At 42.0% G+C, this 18,316-nt stretch overlaps 1 protein-coding gene across 2 annotated transcripts in view; it reads right to left on the minus strand.

Annotated features, from left to right (window-relative positions):
* DNAH6 (dynein axonemal heavy chain 6) overlaps positions 1-18,316 on the minus strand; it is a 131,002-nt gene that overhangs the window by 5,896 nt on the left and 106,790 nt on the right. For both annotated transcript variants that reach the window (XM_082204454.1, XM_082204455.1), the window contains 5 exons: positions 16,417-16,536; positions 13,151-13,272; positions 8,655-8,784; positions 4,604-4,731; positions 1,874-2,059 (listed from right to left, as the gene is read on the minus strand). In XM_082204454.1, coding sequence (XP_082060580.1) covers positions 1,874-2,059; positions 4,604-4,731; positions 8,655-8,784; positions 13,151-13,272; positions 16,417-16,536 — 686 coding nt within the window. The remainder of the gene's footprint in view (positions 1-1,873; positions 2,060-4,603; positions 4,732-8,654; positions 8,785-13,150; positions 13,273-16,416; positions 16,537-18,316) is intronic.

Below are 18,316 nucleotides of genomic sequence, written 5' to 3' on the forward strand. Positions count from 1 at the left end.
TTCGATCGGCAAGCCCTAGGCGCTGAGGCTTTTTACCCACAGCGCCACCCGCGTCCCTTATTACTACTACTACTACTACTATTATTATTATTATTACATAGTATCAAACAACATCAACCATAAATGCACACATGAAGATGCCTTTGCCCTTTTAATTCCACTGTGATTTTTTTTGCCCACATGAACGTATCTATATGGTAATCAGAGGTGGGTTTCCAGGGCTGCACTGGTGGCAGGTCACATATGCATATGCATGTGCACATATGCAAACACCCTCTGCCCCCCACAAACTTACCCAAATAGGAAGCCAGCAGGGAAGAGGAAAACATTCAACAGGCAGAGCTTCCCTTATGTGCCTCCCCCCATATCAGTTAATTGGTGCTGGGTAGAGCTGATTGGTACATTTCTTCCTAGTGTCCATCAGCTGGGTTGTGGGCAGGGTGTACAGTGGCATCTCAGTAGTTCCACTGTGCACGTTCCCTGCTCCTCAGTTGACTGGGCAGGCAATCACACTCTCCTCTCCCCATTGAACATCTGTTTGGCGAGCTGAGAGGAGCACAACTGCAATGGGGAGGAAGGTCCATGGGGAGTCATCCTCTTGCATCCCCCTCCCCATGTAAATAGAACTCTGTGCTAAGGGAAGAATGGGATACAGGTGAATTGGGGGTGGGCAAACAGACAGGCTGGAGGGAAGGCCTGTGGAAGCTGCATGTAGCCCAGGGGCTGTGGGTTGTTCACATGTGCTGCTAAGTAACCAGTTAATCCAATCAGGAGGAGCAATAGCGCAATTACGCTCAACCCTGCATTGTGAAGAATGCCAAGAATGGGGAATATTGGCTTCACTTTGCAAATTGTTCCCTGGTTTGTTTGTTTGCTGTGACTCATATTTGGCAGCAGCACTTATTAATTCAAGTGAGAAGGAAGCCAAGTTGCAATAAATGGGGAAGGCCTGCATTTTTCACATGGTTTTCTATTACTCCACTCATTAGTGTTTATATTCTTTGTATGGTGTTTCCCCCTTATCTATTCTTCCTAAAAAACCAGCCTATGGCCTTCATTCCTTCAACACTTCAATTGCCTGAAGGTCCCTGCTTTTTTAGCTGATGCTGTTCATTCCTTCTTCCTAGTTCTTATGCCTGAAATTCCCTTGTAAAACACCCACACGGTGCCACCTCTCTCAGTTTCTTCAAAGCCCTTGCTAAAAAAGACTTTGCTCCAATCCCTTAGTCCTTCACCCCATAAAGAAATGAAGCCAAAGCACATGTAAGTGTCTATTCTTGTCCTTACACTTGTCACAGCAAATTCCCTCTCCTCGGCAAACACCTTCCTGAATCCCCAATGGAAGTGGAACTACCAAGAGGGACCTGTCTGCTGATCTTAATACCCAAGAGCATTTGAATGGAAGGAGATGGTCTTTCACAAATTTTGGGCCTAAGTCATATAGGGCTTTAAACCCTGGTGTGAGGGCCTTGAATTGGAAATGAACTGCAGCTGTTTTAAAGCAGGGGTTATACAAGTTCCAAATCAAACCCCAGGCAGTATTCTGCATTTTGGATCTAATATCAGTTTGTTGGCCCCTATGCAACTGCCTCCAAGTAACAGCCTAGCACCTCAGCCGCCTCTCCTGATTGAGAGGGAACAGAGCTGCAAAAGCTACTCAGGGCATGAACCTGTTTTTTGCTTGTATTTTGTAAAGCTATATTACTGGGTGTAACAAGAATAATTAATGTGTGCCATTTTAAGTGCCAGCTTTTGAGACAGGGATTCCAAATGAAAGGACTTGCTTTCGTAATATCCCCCACAGTTGAAAGATCCAGGTCAGCTCTGAACCCTAAAATTCCTCTAGCCCTTAACCAACAGCATTTATACTTACATCTACAAAAGCCGTCCTTAGCACGAGATCTTTGACCCATCCTCCTAAAGGTTTCAGCGATGGGTAGGCTGCGTTGGCCCACAGGGATGGAACCTGGTTGTTAAGAAAGCTGTGGTACACTCTCTCCATTTCTTCCGACATCACGACAAATCCTGCAATAGCTTTGTTAAGCGTTTGTAGAGAGGTCTGGAAGTTAAACAATGATAGTGTTTTTTATGGTGCCGTGGAAAGCCAAGGTCCAGTCAGGCTCATAATGCCCCTCTCTCTTTACTTTTGCTGCAATCAATCCTCCAGCAGGAGGCTGCTTCATCCTTCCTTCCCTTCCACAGCAGGAGCAGGAAGAGGAGAAGGGGTTGTGCCACGCTCAGTTCTGCACTTCACCTCTGCACTTTTGGAACATCGAGGGGCCCATGGATGTAGCCAGGATTTTTGTTAGGGGGACAGAACCTCAGTTAGTTACGCATTTTTATTGATTTAGGGGGGCAGAGAAGCTGCCCTTATTGTAACAACTTCATGATGAGTACCGGCACCTATTTTTCCTAGAAGAAAAGCACTGCTAGAAGAAAACTGATGGCTTTTTTTAAAATGCAAAACCCACAGGCCTAACACTGATTAATTTTATACTAAAGACACGGGAACTAGTTACATATTTTTAGCTTCTTGCCCCAAAATGCTTCAGCCAAATGGAGGCAGTAAAACTTTCTTGACTGGCATTGGGGATTATCTGTAATCAAACACTACACAACCAAATATGCAGAGAAACAAGGGTGAAAATTCCCTGTTAGTAAAATTATATGCCTGTAAAAACAGTGATATGTTCTTGGAGCTGTTATCCTGTTTTGTCCACTCCATTTCTCCAAGGTTATTGAGTATTTTTAGCAGTAATGAAGATTGATAACAATTAATTTAAAAAACCACTATATGCTACTGTGCCACAAAGTTTACTGCAACCCTTATGGGTGGCAAAGAAAATCATAAAATCAATCTTGCATTCTGTGAAAGCAGCACTTCCAAATGCAGCCACTGTAGCAATGTGTAGCAGCCAGGGACTCCTCAGTCCTTAGAGCCAAAGATATATGATCCCGTTCTGTGGCCAAATCGCTATGCTGGGGGAAAGCCAGGTGGAAAGTACTTAAATTATCTAAGCTGCAGAAGAAAAGAGCAACTTTTGAAAGGGAAGAATCAAATTATATAGAGAATGAGAGGCTAAGGAAGGACAGATGTGAAGTACAAGAAGCTTTGGACATTTCATTTCATTTCATGTCATGTGATGCAGCATTTGAAAACTATGAGGGTTTCCTTCTCCAATTTCCTTCGCAAGATTGAAATCCTAGCATACCATCTTGGATGTAGATGCAATTGAAGTAAATGGGATTTACTTCCGAGAAAGCATGAATAGGACTGCACTGTAGGGCCTGGCCTCAAGCAAGAGCACTGGAGCATTGTGGGACAAGCTGTACGAGGCAGAAGTAGGAGGGTGTTGCTTTAGCTTCAAGCACACACCTTTCTCTTGCTTTCTTGTTCTTGTTAGAATGTCACTGGTGTATGCTTTACAAGAGTGATAAGCAAAAGGCAAGTCCCTGTTGTACCACCTGAATTCCATGAATGGGAAAGAAAACAAGAGCAGAGGAGAAAAGAGAGGCAAGAGCAACAAGGCACCAGAACATAGACATTTGCTTTTGCCAAAAACAAACACACAGATGTGATCACGATACATTTCTTCACATATCATCTGTAAAATTACCACGTGATATATTACAGCTTCATCAGTTTCCCTGTGGATTCGTAGTCTGGAGAAGTTGGTTATCTGATCCAACCAGACTGCCAGCCCACCAACCTATTCCTTATGTCTTCCAGAGAAAAAACAGACGACAAAGGTCCGTATAGTTAAAGCTATGGTTTTCCAAGGTGTACCAACTGCAGAGTCACTGCCACCATACCCTGAAACTCCCCGTTTTGAAACTTTGTACTGCCTGGTGCTCTCAGGAAACCACCAGCAGGAGTGGGAGTCTACTGCCCACCTTGGTGAAGCTGAGGTTGTGACAGACCCAACAGCTCTCCTCTCCACTGATGGGAGACTGGTGTAGAGGCAAATATCCTATACCCCATCCCAGTGAACAGTGATGGTTAACATGGCACTGTAAGTAGACACAACATATCACATCCAGATTCAAGGGAGGAGAGGAAGGATGGGCCTTATGAATTCCTGTCATATAAGAATGCATGTTCCCTGCAATAATAAAATATCAAAGCATTTTATTAGATGCCTTGTTTTCAAAACTCTTTTTTAAAAAGCCATTGTCATCCCCCCAAATATTTAAAGGACAAGTGCATAATATTTCTCTTTTTATAAGATAATTTGTAAACTCCTTAGAGGTTTTCTTACAATCTAGTAGCCTACAAACTTAACAGTTCATAAATTTAACAAACAAACAAATCCTAAACGATGCTTTGCTGACATCTTAAGACAGTGACACAACAGATAATTGGTTGGCCTTAGAGGTTCACTGCATTCTCCCAGCAGAATCTCAAGAGCCTTTTTATTATATTCAGCTCTGGTTTATTATATTATGCTAAGATCAGAAGCTTCTCAAGAGTAGCTTTCGGGGCATATTGATTCTTAGCATAATAAGTAAGGCTGCCCTTCCACAAGACTGGCTTCTAAATACAAGCACAGCAAATCAGTAACATCAATATTTATGCCAGCCAAGGAAAAAAATATGGTTATACCCTTAACAGAATGAGAAGACGGTTGAAACGATCCACTTCTTGCCCAAGGACTGTAGTCAGAGAGTCCAACCGCCCTTTGTCATCCTTGACAAAAAGGGCTTCAGCAGCCACGTCCATGTCAAGTTTTTCTGCAACACAAATGCTGATTTAATCTCTGAACAAAGCTTGTCCATGTCATTACCACCCATTGAGAACATACAGCCATCGTCAGCAACTATTTTTAAAAAAAAAAAATATTAAGGGCCTTATTTTCTACTAAGTAAGAACTTGGGGGCCAGCAAGAAACATGAGAAATTCCCTCTGACCCACTTTCATAGATGGCTTAAAAGAACGGCACAAGCCCAACAGGCCCATTGGTCTCTTATACTCTTGACAGCAACAGAAGCATTTGGCAGAGCCATTTCTGCACCTGTTGTTAGGATTAAGGATGTACCTTGAACCAGGAGTCTAACCTCCGTAAATTCATTCCGCTCACCACAACTTCTCTCATCCTGCTCATAGGAGTGTGTGTGTGAGAGAGATGAGATGAAATGCAAGAGAGGGTAAGTCTGCATGGATGGCAACCAGCCTTTCTAGTCCCACTGGGCAATGGCTGGGTTCTCTCTGGCCACCCCTCTGCTCAATCTTTCTGTCTCCCCTTCAACTCCATGCTGCGTGGACCAGAATGGCCAACCTCACAAGGGAAGCTGATTTCACTGTTCACAGCAGTGAGTCCATTGAAGCCCTTTGTTTAATAAAAAGCTGGTTAGAGCATGGTTGCAAGTTCAATCACTGTATGGGACAGCTGCATATTCCTGCACTGCAAGGGGCTGAATGATCCTCAGGGTCCCTTACAACTCTATGAGTCTATGATTTCTATGAAAAAGGGAAACGATGTGTGTATGTGCTGAAGACAAGACACCAAAAACAAACTTATCTAACTACTGGTAATCTTGCCATGTTTGATGAACTGGCAGGCGCCATACACTTGACATTTACAGATTATACATGAGGGAAAGCAACCTTGAGTTCCAAAACAGCTGACAGCTTTCCAGGGAATGGGATTTATCAATCCTATGCCCTTGGCGAAGGGAGGCGGTGCTGGTAGGAAGGTTAGCAAACCAAGCAGTTCTCAGGAGGCGGAAACATAGTTTTTGCTTCTAACAAATAAAAGATGGGCTCCCATGGCCAGGCAAGAATGCCTCTAGAATAGTTGGTATGTAAGAAGGGAAAAGCAAGCCTGGTATGAGAAGCATGTGTGCCCTTCCTGATACCTTGGGAGGAGCAACTGAAGACCACAAACAACTTCTGCTGCTGGCATACGTGACATTTTCTAACATGGGTTCCTCAAGCAAGGTTATTTGCTCCAGGCTAATAGAATCTGGAGCTATTCCTGTAAAGAGGTCTGAGCTAGTTGCTCCAGACTCAGACCACATGGCTCTTACAAGCCCTTCTTGTATTCATAAACCAATAATTTAGGAACTTTCAACACTGAAACTATGTCAACTTGTACTGCCTGTGCAATTTTTTCTGAATGTTGTATGGAGAAATCACATGAATTTGACGTTTTAACTTCCCAAAGGTGTGGTCTTTTTCTATGCTGAGCAAGAGGGGAAATTTGGAAGAAACTTAGATGGGTATCTTTTAAAGGTCTAATGGCCTATATTTCCAAGCTTTACTTTGCTGCATATTTTGTGATTTTAAATCTCTGCTGCGGTTCTCTCACCAAAGTGTACTTGGCATCCACAGAAATCTTCTTTTATATTTATTTTCTTTCTTTCCTTCATTCCAACAGAGAATACATCTCACTGAACTACATCTAAGAAAACACACCTAGGATTGTACTGCAGGGCTCTCCAGGCTTGTGGAAAATAGCATTCTTCATTTCTGGTCTGCACTAGCTCAAGACAGTTATAGCTGTCAGAATGGTTGACAGATTACTTAGTAGGGCTGGCAACCAATTAATTTTTTTCTTTCCTTAATTAACTCTTTTGCTTTGAGTAATTGCTTGATTAATTAAGTAGATATTGTGTGGGTATTTATTTAAAACAACAGCTTGTCTCAACTAAACAAGAGAGATATAGCATTCTTCACCACATGACCTGCCTCAGAAAAGATGAATATAAATTCTCCGCAAGAATGCTACCTGCACTGCATGCTGCTTCTCAGGGGAAGCTCCAATTAAAATAAGAGTTTTAAATCGGTGAATAATAAAATAATTATGTTAAAGCTGTCTGTTGTTGTTGTTGAAAAGCTGTTTTCATAGTCAGTGCTGGGCAACATAGCCAACCAAGCCAAGCCATTTCAAGATAAGTTTGTTGTTGTTTTGGCAGAGTGCAGGATCTTACTTATGTGTTTATCAGATATTTATCAATTATTAGAGGGCAGCCAAGACATTTGAAGTGATTTCCTACAAATATTTTCTGAAAAGCGAAAGAGAAGGTCAAGAGGCAGCTGTGGAGCAAGCCAATCAGGTGCCTGAGACGGTGCCCTGCACCCAAGGGGGGGGGGGGGCGAGCCAGGACGCTCTGTGGGGCCTTCGAGGAGTCTGCCTGCCTCCTTCCACTCTGCCGCCCTACAGCTGAGGGGGAGGCGGCGGGCGGACCGTTTGGGGCAGTATGGAGCCTGCAGACGCCCAAGCCACTGCGTCACTCCCAGGAGAGCCACGTGGCTCGGGCGCACTTCAGGCCCCGCAGTGAGTGCCGCCCGGCATTTTGTCACCCCCTCAGTAGTGACACTCGGGGCGGGACCACCCCCACCACACCCCCTTCCTCTGCCCCTGTCAAGAGGGAACAGAACAAGGCTTCAGGCAGATTCTGCCCCTCATATTGCTGATCTTCTTCAGAACAGAAAAGCACACGTACGTTTTCATTGGAAGTGGAAGCACATTGTTCTCAAAACAACAACAACAACCCTACATAGAACTTTGCAAGGTACCAGCATGCAGATAGTTGCTGGCATCCATCTCTCTCTCGGCAATGGAAAAGTGCGCCATTAGGGCATAAAGTCAAATTGCTGTGGCATGGGCATCTATTGGCTAGTGTATGCGACTTTTAATGCCTATATTCTGTTTTATAACCCTCAGAAGTTCTCAAAGTGGCTTACAAAAGTTTTTTTTTTTTTAAATAGAATAAAAAAGCACACATTCAAGTGTGGTGTCAGGAACAGAAATAACATGGTGTTCGTATGGTGCCATGGTTACTAGGGTGGCATTTCCTGGTCTTGATTATGGTTAACCTTCAGCCTTCACCTGTGACGTCTGAGGTGAGGGAATGGATCCAACCAAGCAGCTGGAACCTGCTTGGCCTATGATGGAGGCAAATCTTCCCTTGCTAACATTATGGTCATATCTCTCTTCACAAATTCTTAAAGAAGTTTTTTTTCAGTTGTTGTAGAAACATCTGCGAATCTTCTAGGCATCTCTTGGCTGAGAAACTTTCATATATGTATGTGTATGAGACAAAAGTTGGAAACCTAGGCCTACTCTATGGGAGATAAACCTGCTGGAGGAAGAACTGGCAAAACTTGGATTCAACAGCAGACTCGCCTGCTTCTAAAGTTGATCGTGAATGGGCCCCTCTGGGAGCGATGGGACGTGGTGGCATTCTGTTGCTCCCAGAGGGAATTGTAGCGGAAAGACATGTAGAACTGGGATGGACCAATTCTCAATGAGTCTGTCCATCCCTGTGACCACAGATCAGCATGTTGGCATTTTTCCACACAAATCGCTCTCGCCCTACTTGCTGCTTCTCTCTTATCCACCAAATATTTCTTATTCTCTTAAAAATCCTAAACTACAATAAAACAAGTGAAGCCTCCCCTGCTACAATCCATCTCAGGTTGGGGCATGACCTGTATTCATGTATGTGGAACTAAGTAAGAGAGCAACTTAGTGACACAGAGAGAAGGCACAGGTTTTCAGCTAGGAGAATTAACACTGCTTGTAGCATGATCTACCTCTTAAAGATCAATGGCATAATTCCAGCGATCGGCTGTTTCTTAAATCAGGGAATTAAACGGGGGAAACTACATCAGCAGTCATATTAGAAAAGAAAGTTAGTGCCTTCCATACCAGGAATTTTAGCCAGGATTGAGGTAGCGAGCTCCTCAACAATCTCATCATTGCTTTTTCCTGTTCCTTGAGCAGTTGATCGTGGCTGCACATCAAGTATTGTAGTGATTAGGGTATTTGTCTCTTTGCGCTGTAATAAAGAAGTGATACATTCTAATTTGCACCTCAGTTTTTAGGGTGTCCATGCTCAAAATAAATTATTTGATTTCCATAAGAAACATTTACGTTTATAAATCTGTCTACCCATTTAATTCCTTCTTCATGCTCAAAAGAAAAAAAACATGGCCACAGATGGTTGCATATGAAACTCATCATAAAGTAGAAGTTTTACATTTTGTTCCCTTCAAAGTTTGCCACTTGTAAAAGTGCATCTATTGTACATTCTTGAATCTTGACACCCATTTCCATTACTGATTCAATGTAAGAATTTAAATCCCTCAATATCTATAAAGTTAACAATAACTTTTAGTACTTTCGTTTGAAAAAGCAGGCAATTGCTCCTACTTATTTGTAACTTAGTCCACTAAACTTTGTAGAATGCGTTATCACATGTAGCTATAATAATAACAGAGTAAAGTTAACATTTAATGATTTTGGATAATTAGCTTGCTAGCAGAAGATATAAAATCCTTTCTCTAGACTGTGAGTTTTATGGATGGGTTCTTCTTGGAGGGGGGTAATACCATCTCCCACTTCTTATAGCACTGAATCTTAAACACTGCTTCATTAGTTTATAATGAATAATACACCATAAGCAAAATATAATAAACACATTTTAAAAAACCCAGTCCTGATTTAAAAAGAATATTGTTTTTCATATCTGCTTCTGGGAAGGAAATGATTTGAACTTCATATGCAAGTTATAATTTGTTATGGCAATATTTAAAAATAGGTACTGCTGAAATGTTTATTCAATGTAACTTCTGTCTCACTGAGTCACTGTTGAGGTGACTGTGTTGGCTATTAACCACCATTAACATTCATTGTTTTAACTGCTGACCTTTCTCTCACTGTTTTGCCCCCTTAAACAAACACTCACAGAAAGAAAGTGTAGCCATTGTCCTAATGTGATTCTATTATATTTATTAATATAACCAAAAATAGGCTTGACTTTTATTTTGTGATTGTTAAAATGTGAGTCTGACATATATATTTCTGCAATAACATTAAAGGTAAAGGGTAAAGGGACCCTGACCATTAGGTCCAGTCGTGACCAACTCTGGGGTTGCGGCACTCATCTTGCTTTATTGGCCAAGGGATCCGGCGTACAGCTTCCGGGTCATGTGGCCAGCATGACTAAGCAGCTTCTGGCGAACCAGAGCAGCACACGGAAACGCTGTTTACCTTCCCGCCGGAGCGGTACCTATTTATCTACTTGCACTTTGACGTGCTTTCGAACTGCTAGGTTGGCAGGAGCAGGGACTGAGCAACGGGAGCTCACACCGTTGTGGGGATTCGAACCGCCGACCTTCTGATCGGCAAGTCCTAGGCTCTGTGGTTTAACCCACAGCGCCACCTGCGTCCCTGTCCTGAGACCTTAGGGTGAGGAGTGGATGATAAATAAAATTATACTAAAGATTTATTTTTATACCATCCTGATTATGCTTATTACATTTCATTATTAATCCATCCAAAACCATATTTTAAATTTTTTTTTTCTGGGCAAAGTATGTGGAGAAATCATAAGCACACCCTACAAGGCATGGCTTGAAAAAAGCGAACTGAATTTTTTTGGGTATGGTGGATTAGTCAGGGAATCATGAATACACAGTACCCTGAAATATGTTCCATTCTAGAACTATGTGGTGTATTTGGCAGGTGGGTGTGGAAATACAGAGCCCACCCTGCCCCGTTAGCATCCCTATAAAATTCATTTTACTTCCTTGGCCATCACCATCCTTTTCCCAGCAGTTCACCCTCAAAATCAATTCAATTTACACTTCTGGGTGGGATTTCCCTTCATCCACAATAATTTTTATGTATAAATACAGCTACTGTTTATTTTTCCAAACCACCCTACTAAATTCTCATTGCCTTAAGCTGCTCCTGCAATTTGTTACAATTCAAGCAGTATCACTAAGGGGTGTGTGTGGGAATCCTGCCTCCAATGGAGCCTCCACTTTCAGTGGCAGTCAATCCTTCTGCTTAGAACGGCAGGATAACTGATGGCAATGAATTCACAATGCATGTACTGAAAGCTCAAATCTGGGGTGGGAGGTGGTGGTATTGACTGGAGTACATTTTCTTTAATCGCCCTTTAGTTTTATTTGAGCCATGCAAAGTGTTCTCCCCCGGAGACACAGCACAGCACAACAGCATTTCCATTTGCCTTGACTTAAAAGAAATATACGGAGGATATGTCGTGTCATGACAGAGTCACACAACTAAAACAGCGTGTCCTCTCCGCTTTGGATTGGAGGGGGGCAGATGACCTCCAGCTGTGCTTTCCAGTGCAGCAGTTTACACAGCTAAACAAAGAATGCCACACAAACAGACAACTACATTTGAATAGGTGACCCTATTCAATTTGAAACATCTAATGCCAGCATGTGCCTAGGTCATCCCATATTATCACTTTTTATAGTGGGTGATCATAACTGTTTTCGCCTGCCATTTGCAGAGCCACCCCTTTGCTTGACAATATCAGTTGTTTATATGCTAGATACCTGACAAGAAAAAAAATGACAAAGAACAGCAAGTGGTGTGTGTGCCCATCACCTTCTCATCCTCACTTGACCAGACAGACAGTAACCCTGAGGCAATGACAAGCTTGTTGAGCTTTCAGCCAGATCTGAACTAGTAATAAAGAACGTAAAAATAGCATTACAGTGGTACCCCGGGTTACATACGCTTCAGGTTACAGACTCCGCTAACCCAGAAATAGTGCCTCAGGTTAAGAACTTTGCTTCAGGATGAGAACAGAAATTGTGCTCCAGTGGTGCAGCAGCAGCAGGAGGCCCCATTAGCTAAAGTGCTGCTTCAGGTTAAGAACAGTTAAGAACAGTTTCAGGTTAAGTACGGACCTCCGGAACGAATTAAGTACTTAACCTGAGGTACCACTGTACTTTCAATAAAAAACTGGATCAGATAGCAAAGTGAGAATTCACGTGAAATGGTACAGGTGATGAGTCCGTCAAATCGTAATCTGAACCAGCATAAATAATCAAATTACACCTCTAGGAGTTTTGTTACTAACTCACTTCTTTTTCAATGAAAAGCCATAACTGGCTACATTTGCAAGTTGCACTAAACCATAGTTTAGCATGGTGGGAATGTAGCTAAGATGAGCCATACCAAACCTCAGGTGCATGTACCCTTTCTCCTGTCTTGCTTGGCTAGGAAGAGAAGACCTTTCCCATTTCAGTTTTGCTTAACCATAGTTTGTCGGTTTCTCTGAACCAACAAACTGTGGTTAACATTATATATACACTGTACTTTTCCATGTATAAGACACCACCATATATAAGACGACCCCTATAAGACACCACCATGTATAAGACAACCCCAATATTTTAAACATCAAAAAGAACAACTTTGATATTTTATTAAATATTCAAAGCACCAGAAGTGGCATTGTTGAGCTTTTTTGCTTTTTTGTCTTTTTCTTTTTCTCTGGCGCTTCTTCACAGCAGCCGCAGGAACATAAATAGTGTTTTTAAAAAATATATACCCCTGTTCATTCACCATCCGTGTATAAGAAGACCCCCAATTTTTTTAGTAAAAAACACTGAATACACTGAAAAATATGGTAGTTTGTTTAAAACAAGCCAACTTGTTAGACAGCATTAAGTCACAGTTCCTCAGATCGGATGTTAATAGACGCACAGATCTCTTCATCAACTATAATGTGCAATCAGAAGAAGGATGTGTGTGAAGGAATATCACGCAGCCATGATGAACACAGAGATCAGGAATCATGGTTTATGAAGGAGTGCACAAATGTCCAAATGTGCCCCATCAGGCACAGAAATGCAATTTGGATGTCAACTGGGGGTTTCTGTGCAGTTTTAACTGAATATTAATAATCCCCCACTTGGCTTAAGGAAATCTAATCTCCACTGAGAATGCTAACTACACACGCACATTAAGATGACCTTCAGTAAACAATTTTTTAAAAAATTGCTTCAGAATTGTTTAAGGAAACTGCATAGCATAAATGTATTAAATCTGGATGAACAGGTTGTCGTTGTAACTTTAAAGCTGTTCTTCCTCTCATTAGAGTTTTAAAGCCCATTAGATCATAAATTGTTACAGATACTATTGATGTTAATGAAAGGCAGCTTTTGAATAAATCATAACATGATTTTAAAACAAAACAAAAGCTACTACTTGTGGAGAAGAAGCAGCCATGTGTGGACAGACTGCTTAGCAATCACTGCTTGTTATTTCTCTTCAACCAACTGCAACCATTAAACCAAACTCTCCTTTAATGTTAAGGAGTATAACTCATTTATCTTAATTACCTTGGAGCACATATCTTAAATATATTCACAAACCTGGAAAGCTAAATTGGCATTTTCATGCATTCCAAATATTTCTGGGTCATCAATCAAAGGAAGGTTTTCAATGTAGTCTTTAAAATCTTGCAGACTGTCAGCCACTGGGGCAAAATATATACCTATTGTATCGAAAGGCAAACACAGCAGAAAAAGGTTACTCACATACAAAACTAATTCAAAACCATAGTACGTACATGTGCTTTGTAGTTTTATGAATGTGGGGGTACAAGACAGCCAAAAATTTAGATCAAAGTAGTGACAGAATTTAAGGTTTGGGGTGTTTAATTAAACTTACATTTTTAAAAAATGTATGTGCCAAAGGAAGCACAGTCTGTAGCCTAAGCACCAGTATTTAGCATGGGTAAACACTAACTAAATTAGGCAGTTTTCTGAAGCTGTGTATTAGGACAGTTACCCTAGCCAATCAACAAGTGTTAATTGAAAATTGAAAAGTGTTAATTTTCTTGTTAGGTGAACTGGCCCGGGGGATAGAGCATTTGAAGTTCAAAGTATCAAAAGGGCTGAGTGTTGAACAGATGTGAAAAGCCAATCTCCTTGGAGGTAATGAGCTTCAGCACATCAAAGGAGGCAACATCCCCTGGGTTATAAGAGGGACCAGAATTTAGCCTATGGGAGAAGATATGGGGTTAGGGCTGGAGTGATGCATTTGGGGAGCATAAAAGGAACCATTAAGGTGGGTACACGGGCTGCAGAGAAAGGGTAGTGCTGGGCTTATTGTTGCTACTGTTATGAAATAAGCTGGTGTGTTGGGCTGCTGCTGCTGTGAACTTCCCCCATTGCAGGACTTCCTCTCCCCTCTCCCTGCAGGTCTCAGCAGTCCTGCATCTGCTCCACAGGGTCTCCTAGGTTTGTGGAAGAAATCTGAGGGATCTCCAAGGGGCTGCATGGGGGGAGAGAGGAAGGGCACATTCCATTGGCATGAAAGGAAGCCAGTTGTGTAAGCAGGTGGCAACAGTTGGATACCATCCAATACTAATAAACAAACAGCACCATGAAGGTAGTTTACAAACACATTTTGAAGGCACCACCTTCTAGGAGGATGGATCTGTGGATCTGTTCAGTGTGACTAATGCAAACAGGGCACACAAATGATAAATATCCAGGTGCTACCTATATTTAACCATCTACAAGGATGTAATGCATCTGGTGTGATTCAAAGACTCACGAGGACTTCAGACCTTCCAATAGTTCTTGACGCTTTTCCCTTGTGTTAAACTTTAAACTCAGACGATCTAATAAAGACTTTAAGGAGTTCTTGTAAAGCTTATAAAATATGCAGTAATCTCTTTAGAATCTATAAAGCCTGCAGGCCTCCTAAATCCCTGAACTGGGGCATTTCTGTTAATAACTTTAACATGCTGCTCTAATCGGAAAAGTTAACTGTATAAAAATAGCACAGTGAAGTGAAATGTTTATGTTGTGATTCCCAGAACAGATATGTGCAATTTACATATTATAGTGAAATAAAACTGGCCTTTCCTAACTGGTTTCCTATAAGTGTTAAATTGAATCTGTATGGATTTACATTCATCCTGGGGTGTGTGTGTGTGTGTGTGTGTGTGTTTTAAAAAGCTTCAGTAATTGCATCCCCTTAACAAGGCAATCATGTCTAAGCAGAGCAAGGTGTTGCTGTCTTTTCCAGGGTCTTACATGAGATCCCAGCCAGGGGCAGATCTAATATGAAACTAATGAGGCTCAAGCTTCAGGGCCCCTAATCCTGGAAGGGCCCCAGAAGTGAATTTAGTCCTCGTTGCTTAAACATTGGGGGTCTAATGGGCCCAATTTGAGTTGCAAGACTCAAATTGATGATGATGATTATATATTTGAACAATCCCAAAGTTTGATAGTCAGTAACACAGATTTTGTAAAGATTTGGCAATCGGTTGTGGAACATCCCAACTGAAGAAAACAACAGTGGTTACCCAGACATTGCTGCTGGTTGCAAAGGCCCCCCCCCCATAACATGGTGGAGGATATGTTTGTATTCCTAAGCACTCTACCCACTCAGCAGGAAGAGTGCTCTTAGTTGTATATGATAGTTTTCTTCAGTCATCTGATTCTGAGCAAACAGATGTTGCTTACTGCTAGATCGGGAGTGGAGAACCTCAATCCAGGGGGATAAATACAGCCCCCCAGATTTCTCTATGTGGCGCTCAGGACTCTCCCAGTCAACACTGTCTCCTATATCCCTCTTGAGTGCTTTTGCCTGGCTGGAATGTGTCCTTGAACCACTAGTGTGGTTGAGTGGCTACAATGTGGGCTTAGGACCTGGGAGTCAAGGGTTCAAATCCCCACTCAGCCGTGAAGCTTGCTGGGTGACCTTGAGCTAGTCTCTCATTCTCAGCCTAACCTATCTGACAGGGCTGTTGTGAGGCAGAGGCACCATCTTGCATCTAAGATTGGGCAGCTGCCACGAGTTGCACGTGTGTGACATCATACATGCACGCAACGTCGCATCGGTGGAAAGAGGCCGAGCGGGGAGCCCAGTACAGTAAGGCTTCTTCTCTTACGCTCCGAAGGAGCCAGCCATTCAACCTGTGTCTTATACATGTGTTTGTGGAATGATCACTTGGGGAATCTTCACTGGAAACAACAGTGTGCCAGTCATGACTGCAAGGGATGTAATTACTTTGTGAATGCCAATATTGCTCTGCCAATTTGGCAAAACCAATAAATACCAATCAAAATATACGTATTCCTACAAACTGCTCTGTCAGGCAGGAGGGAAAAAACTGAGGAGATTGAGCCTGCCTCCCACAATTATTGGCTTCTGTCTCTGTCACATGATGAGGGAATTACCCTGTCCAGTGGTTTGATTGTCCACTGCAGTAAATTGGCAGACGGTAAGGAGAATGGCTATATGTCTTGAAGCGCCAAAACAGTGAGTTTGGGAAAGGCAAGTCTCTATCCAATGAGCCTGTACACAAGTGGACTTAGCTGTAGACAATAGATTTTGTGTTGTATTGCTGGTGGAAGATGGATGCCGCCCAGAGTGGTTGGTGAAACCCAGGCAGATGGGCGGGATATAAATTAAAATAAATTTATTATTATTAAGCATATAAGTATGTCTAGCAGTCAGCAGGTTTTCTATATATAGCTGCACAGTTCTGTGCTGAAAGCGACTAAAGACTCACAACTAAAAATGTATAATAAATGTGTAAACCTAAGGTGCCGCAGGACTCTGTTGTTTTAACAGAATCTTCCATTAATGTGAGACCTGCACAGCTTGAAAATATAGTTACCTGATTCTGAATATTTATAGTCTTCTTCTAACGTTTCAGGAGCAAAAAACCTCCTTAGGACTGTGCGAAGACATCTCTGATCCCAGGCATCTGTAACTCGTCCTCCATATGTAATTTCGCCTGCAAAACATCAGTTTTACAGATTGTGATGACATCTTTCACTTTTTGTACATAATTCATTTTCTCTGGGTATATATTTTCACATTGCTGAACGGTTAGTTGATAAAATGCGATGTTCTCAAACCAGAATTCATTGAGTCTTCTTTTCCTTATAACAGGAAAGAAAAGAAGGCCTAAATAAATTAGAGTAGGCCCACCAAAATGAATTCAAGAAAGTTAGTTGTGCCCAATAATTTAAACAGATCATCTCTGAGCAGGACTAACGCTGGATACAAACCAGATTTTTAAAATTTTCATTCTACATCTGGCCCAAACTAGCTTGTATTCAGAACTATATTTATATGACAATAATGTCCAGTTTCTTAAGAAATTTGGATTACTAAATAGGGCTGCCATACATCCCAGACATATCCAGGATTTGTCCAGCACTAATAGCATCTTGGCAGAATTTCCGGAAACCGTGAAAATGTCCAGGAAAACCTGGACGTATGTTAACCCATGTCAGAAGTGCTGATTTTTTGGTGAACTTCCTTAAAAATAACTCAAATGGCAGAAAGATCAGTCTGAAAAAATTGTACTTTTCAGTTGGCAGAATAAATCTACAGTAAAATTGTTAGGATATCTGTCTGCTGGAAGGAATACAGGTTAAACCTGAGGGTTTGAAAATGGCTACTGATGGATGACTGCTATTGTGAAATTTTGCTTTCTGGATAAAATTCTTTCTACCTTGAGAAAGCTACTGTGAAACGAGCTTTGATATCTTCTGAGTTTGTTTGAACTGGTATCTAATATACTTATTTTGAAGAGATAAGCAAGCATTTCATCCCTTTAGGAACAGATGATATGCATTATTTAATTCAATCCAGGCAAGAATAATTAATAGCTCCCAAGGATAATGTTTTACTGACCAGCTCTGTTCAAATAAGATAATGTCTCCTGACATTTTGTGTATGTCATACCTTTGTTTCCAGATATTAAGAAGCTGGATTAAAGGAACTAATTTTTATGTACAGAGGATAGTAATGCAGTAAAATGAGACCTTTGTGGTTACAGCAGGGATTTCACAGTCCCTGCATAATATAGTGAGAAAAGAAACAAAAATTGTATTGGCTGGAATTGAATGTGATGACAGTAGCATCTCAAAGTCACATTTAGAGCTGTTGTGGGGAGCAAAATTTCAACAGCTAATGAAATGGAAGAGACAGAGAAGCTCATGCAATTCAGGTTTTCTTCAGTGCAGACCAAGTATGATGTTTTCTGTGACTGTTTTGGAGCTATGGAATTCAAATAGCCATACTGATAAACAAACTCAGGACTAGCTGAGTAGAACCATAGGTCCTTCTCTCCTGCAGAAACCTCTCCAGGCCACCTCTCCTCACTTCCTCAAAACTAGTCAACATGTTCTTAATTCAGGTACCCCTGCCCGTACGGGCCAGGCGTGTCCGACTCTGGGGTTGCGTGCCCATCTCGCTTAAGAGGCTGGGGGCCAGCGCTGTGCGGAGACACTTCCGGGTCACGTGGCCAGCGTGACGAAGCTGCTCTGGCGAGCCGGCACCAGCGCAGCACACAGAAACGCCGTTTACCTTCCCGCTATAAAGCGGTACCTATTTATCTACTTGCACTTAAGGGTGCTTTCGAACTGCTAGGTGGGCAGGAGCTGGGACTGAACGACGGGAGCTCAGCCTGCCGTGGGGATTTGAACCGCCGACCATACGATCGGCAAGTCCTAGGCGCTGAGGTGTTACCCACAGCACAACCCGCGTCCCTCAATTCAGAAATA

The sequence above is a fragment of the Podarcis vaucheri genome (genome assembly GCF_965113315.1).
Source record: "Podarcis vaucheri genome assembly, chromosome: 17".
NCBI classification, from domain to species: Eukaryota; Metazoa; Chordata; class Lepidosauria; order Squamata; family Lacertidae; genus Podarcis; species Podarcis vaucheri.